Source organism: Thunnus thynnus, chromosome 5, assembly GCF_963924715.1.
Source record: "Thunnus thynnus chromosome 5, fThuThy2.1, whole genome shotgun sequence".
Taxonomy (NCBI): Eukaryota; Metazoa; Chordata; class Actinopteri; order Scombriformes; family Scombridae; genus Thunnus; species Thunnus thynnus.
In genome coordinates, this window is record NC_089521.1 from 580,990 (window position 1) to 586,020 (window position 5,031).

The following is a 5,031-nucleotide window of genomic DNA, read 5'->3' on the forward strand; positions in this document are numbered from 1 at the left end:
GCGCAGGAGGAGAGGAGGCACAAACTGTGGCCTTAACAGCTACAGCAGACAGAAAGCAGGACCATTTTTATATACAGCAATTACCCTTAACATATAGTAGTTATAAATACTGTCAGTCTTACCCAAGCAAAGAGAGCTTAACACCTGGCCCAACATACAATCACCACCTCATGATGCAGGCGGAGAGCAGATGCCGCGCTCCCTCAAATCCTCACAGCTGCACACCAAACCGGCTCGGCCAACACCGCTGTAAAATGGTCACACAACGGCCGCTGTCACACCATAATGTCCCATAAAACATGTATAGCAGCACCTATGCCTACTCACAAGTTGTTTTGTGCTGTCAACTGGAGCACACCAGACAGAGTCCTCACCTGATTGACGCCAGGCACATCTGAGCACTCGAGTGAAAGCAGGACTAATAAACCAGGTGGCACCGCAGCGCAGTCAGCCGCAGGTGAAACTAATTGGGAGATGGAAGTGGAGGTGGAGCAGCACTCAACCTGCCACATTCCACCCCCCGTTTCTGTGTCGTCGCCCCGACGATGAACTACTAGTTGAAGCAAAGCTAGGACCAAGGTATAAACAGGACTGACTGAGTATTTACCACAGCCTGTGCAGGTTGGAGTACGCCATTAGCCCTGATGGCAACAGGCTGGGGGAGGCGGTGAACATTGGAAATGCTGGCGTGCTGACGTGCTACGGTAAGCGTATTGTGTCATTTCCGGTTGCCAACTGTGTCTACTGATAGTGTTGCTGCTCTCAACTCAGTTGATTTTTCTAGATATCACATTACTGTGGATTAATACCTGCTGTATATTTAAACTTTCGCTAGTTCTACACAAGCACTCTCAGTGCTTTTCTCTTAGCGACTTTTCACGCCAATCGCACAGTTGTTTGTTATTTCAGCTCTGCAGATAGCATTAGCAGCTAACTTAAACTAAGCAGTTAGCGATGGCTTCTCTCTCTCCCTGTCGTTCTCCTGCTCTCTCTTGCTCAGTGTGTCAAATGTTTAGTTATTCCTCTGCCTCCTTTAGTGATAGTGGTACGTGTAATAAGTGTAGTTTATTTGCAGTACTGGAGGCGAGGCTCAGTGAATTGGAAGCGTGGCTCCGCACCATGGAAAAACAATCATCAGCTAATATAGTTAGCCAGCCCTCAGTAGCCGGTGCGGGCCGACCTAGCATAACTCCCACTCCCCCGGTAGTTCCTGAGCAGCCGGGAAGCCAGGGTGGCTGGGTGACTGTCCGAGGGAAGCATAGCCCTAAGCAGAATCCCACGGTTCACCACCAACCAGTTCATGTTTCTAACAGGTTCTCCCCCCTCAGTAACACACCTGCTGAGAAACCAACTCTGATTATTGGCAGCTCCATACTCAGAAACGTGAAGTTAGCGACACCAGCAGCCATAGTTAAATGTATTCCTGGGGCCAAAGCGGGCGACATTGAGTCAAATTTAAAACTGCTGGCTAAGAATAAACGTAAATATGGTACGATTGTCATCCATGTTGGCGGCAACGACTCCCGATTACGCCAATCGGAGGTCACCAAAATTAATGTTGAGTCGGTGTGTACATTTGCAAAAACAATGTCAGACTCCATAATTTTCTCTGGACCACTGGCTAATCTGACCAGTGATGACATGTATAGCCACATGTCACAATTCAACCGCTGGCTGTCGAGGTGGTGTCCAGCAAACAATGTGGGCTTCATAGATAATTGGCAGAGACCAGGTCTCCCCCAGCCTTTCTGGGGGAGACCTGATTGGCAGACTTTCTGGGGAAAACCTGGTCTGATTAGGAGAGATGGCATACATCCCACTTTGGATGGAGCTGCTCTCATATCTAGAAATATGGCTGAGTTTATTAGAAGACCAAAACCATGACAACCCAGAGTTGACACCAGGAAGCAGAGCTGCGGTCCTACACGCTTCTCTGCGCTTCCATTAGAGCAGTTACCCACCCAAAACCACATACAGACTATGTCTGTCCCCCGACCACTTAAATCAATTAAATCCAAAGTAAACAAAAGAAGAGTCATTTATGAAAATCTAGTAAAAATTAAAACCACTACTGCAATAGTACAACAAAATAAGATAATTAAATGTGGACTCTTGAACATTAGATCTCTGTCATCTAAAGCTGTATTAGTAAACGATTTAATCTCAGATCATCATATTGATTTATTTTGTCTTACTGAAACCTGGCTGTGTCATGAAGAATATGTCAGCCTAAATGAATCCACTCCCCCAGTCATATTAATACTCACATTTCTCGAGACACTGGCCAAGGAGGAGGAGTTGCAGCCATTTTCAACTCAAGCCTAATCATCAACCCTAGACTTAAACTTAATTATAACTCATTCGAAAGCCTTGTTCTTAGTCTCTCTCTGCCAACCTGGAAAACTTTACAGCCAGTTCTACTTGCTATAGTGTACCGTCCTCCTGGCCTGTACTCTGAATTCCTATCTGAATTCTCAGAGTTTTTTTATCAAACTTAGTCCTATTCATGTGGACGTCGATAATGACAGTCTCAGTACTGCATTTATCTCATTATTAGACTCAATTGGCTTCTCTCAGTGTGTAAATAATCCCACTCACTGTCTTAACCACACCCTAGACCTTGTTCTGACTTATGGGATTGAAATTGAACATTTAATAATTTTTCCACAAAATCCTATTCCTTGTCTGTCTTATAATCAGATCATTTTTTAATAACTTTTGAATTCCTATTACTGGATTACACACCATTAGACAAAAATGTCCTCACTAGATGTCTATCTGATAGTGTTGTAGATGAATTTAAGGAAGCAATTCCATCAGTACTGAATTCAATACCATGTCTCAGTACTACAGAGGACTCTTATGTTAACTTTAGTCCCTCCCAAATAGATAATCTTGTTGATAGTGCTGCAGGCTTATTACGAATAACACTTGACTCCATTGCCCCCTTAAAAAGGAAGATAATAAAACATAAGAGGTTAGCTCCATGGTATAACTCCCAAACCCGCAAATTAAAGCAAACATCACGGAATTGGAAAGGATTTGGTGTTCCACCAAAGTGGAAGAATCTCACTTAGTCTGGCAAAATAGTCTTAAAACATATAGGAAGGCCCTCTGTAATGCCAGAGCCGCCTATTACTCAGCATTAATAGAAGAGAATAAACACAGCCCTAGGTTCCTTTTCAGCACTTTGGCCAGGCTGACAAAGAGTCATAACTCTATTGATCCATGTATTCCTATAGTTCTCAGTAGTAATGACTTTATGAGCTTCTTTAATGATAAAATTCTAACTATTAGAGACAAAATTAACCACCTCCTGCCCTCAACAGGCACCGTTTTCTCCCCAAGCACAGGCACCTAAGAAACAGCTGTAAATCCTGACATACATTTGGACTGTTTTTCTCCAGTCGACTTTTCTGAACTTCAATGATTTGTTCAGTTAAACCATCAACCTGTCTCTTAGACCCCATCCCAACTAGGCTGCTTAAGGAAGCCTTACTCTTAGTTAGCACTTCTTTACTAGATATGATCAATCTGTCTTTAGTAACAGGCTATGTACCACAGTCCTTTAAAGTAGCTGTAATTAAACCTCTTCTTAAGAAGCCTACTCTTGATTCAGGCATTTTAGCCAATTATTGACCTATATCTAACCTTCCATTTCTCCTTGAGAAAGCAGTTGCCAATCAGTTATGTGACTTTCTACATAACAATTGTTTATTTGAGGATTTTCAGTCAGGATTTAGAGCACATCATAGCACAGAGACAGCACTGGTGAAAGTCACAAATGACCTCCTTACTGCATTGGACAAAGGATTTGTCTCTATACTTGTCCTGTTAGATCTTAGTGCTGCATTCGACACAATTGACTATCAAATCCTTTTGCAGAGACTGGAACATTTAATTGGCATTAAAGGAACTGCATTAAGCTGGTTTAAATCCTATTTATGAGACCGATTTCAGTTTGTACATGTTAATGATGAATCCTCCGTGAAGGCAAAAGTTAGACACAGAGTTCCACAAGGTTCTGTACTTGGACCAATTCTATTCACCTTGTATATGCTTCCTTTAGGTAATATTATTAGGAAACACTCCATAAATTTTCATTGTTATGCAGATAATACCCAATTATATTTATCAGTGAAGCCTGATGAAACCAATCAGTTAAACAAACTCCAAGCATGCCTTAAGGACATAAAGACCTGGATGACCTGCAATTTTCTACTTCTAAACTCAGATAAAACCGAAGTTATTGTGCTTGGCCCTAAACACCTTAGAAACACATTATCTAATGATATAGCTACTCTGGATGGCATTACCCTGGCCTCCAGCACCACCGTAAGGAATCTGGGAGTTATCTTTGACCAGGATATATCCTTTAACTCCCACATAAATCAAATCTCAAGGACTGCCTTTTTTCACTTACGTAATATCGCAAAAATCAGGCACATCCTGTCCCAAAAAGATGCAGAAAAACTAGTCCACGCATTTGTTACTTCTAGGCTGGATTATTGCAATTCCTTATTATCAGGCTACTCTAACAAGTCTCTAAAGACTCTCCAGCTGGTCCAGAATGCAGCTGCATGTGTACTGACTAAAACTAGAAAAAGAGATCACATTTCTCCCATTTTAGCCTCGCTAACTTACAAAGCCCTTAATGGTCAGGCACCATCATATCTTGAAGAGCTCATAGTACCGTATTATCCCAGTAGAACACTGTGCGCCTAGAATGCAGGCTTACTGGTGGTTCCTACAGTCTTTAAAAGTAGAATGGGAGGCAGAGCCTTCAGCTATCAGGCTCCTCTCCTGTGGAACCATCTTCCAGATTAGGTCCGGGGTGCAGACACCCTCTCTATGTTTAAGAGAAGGCTTAAAACTTTCCTTTTTGATAAAGCTTATAGTAAGGGCCGACCAGGCTCACCTTGGATCAGCCCTTAGTTATGCTGCTATAGGCCTAGACTGCTGGGGGACTTCCCATGATGCACTGAGCTCCTCTCTCCTCCTCCTCCTCTACATCTGTATGCATTCATGTAA

General features: G+C 42.7%; 1 protein-coding gene across 1 annotated transcript; it reads left to right on the forward strand.

The window, feature by feature from the left end:
- Positions 1 to 380: 380 nt before the first annotated feature.
- On the forward strand, positions 381 to 2,480 carry LOC137182436 (uncharacterized). Its single transcript, XM_067588642.1, has one exon. The coding sequence runs from the start codon at positions 955 to 957 to the stop codon at positions 1,882 to 1,884; it is 930 nt and encodes a 309-aa protein (XP_067444743.1). The 5' UTR covers positions 381 to 954; the 3' UTR covers positions 1,885 to 2,480.
- The last annotated feature ends 2,551 nt before the right edge of the window (positions 2,481 to 5,031 follow it).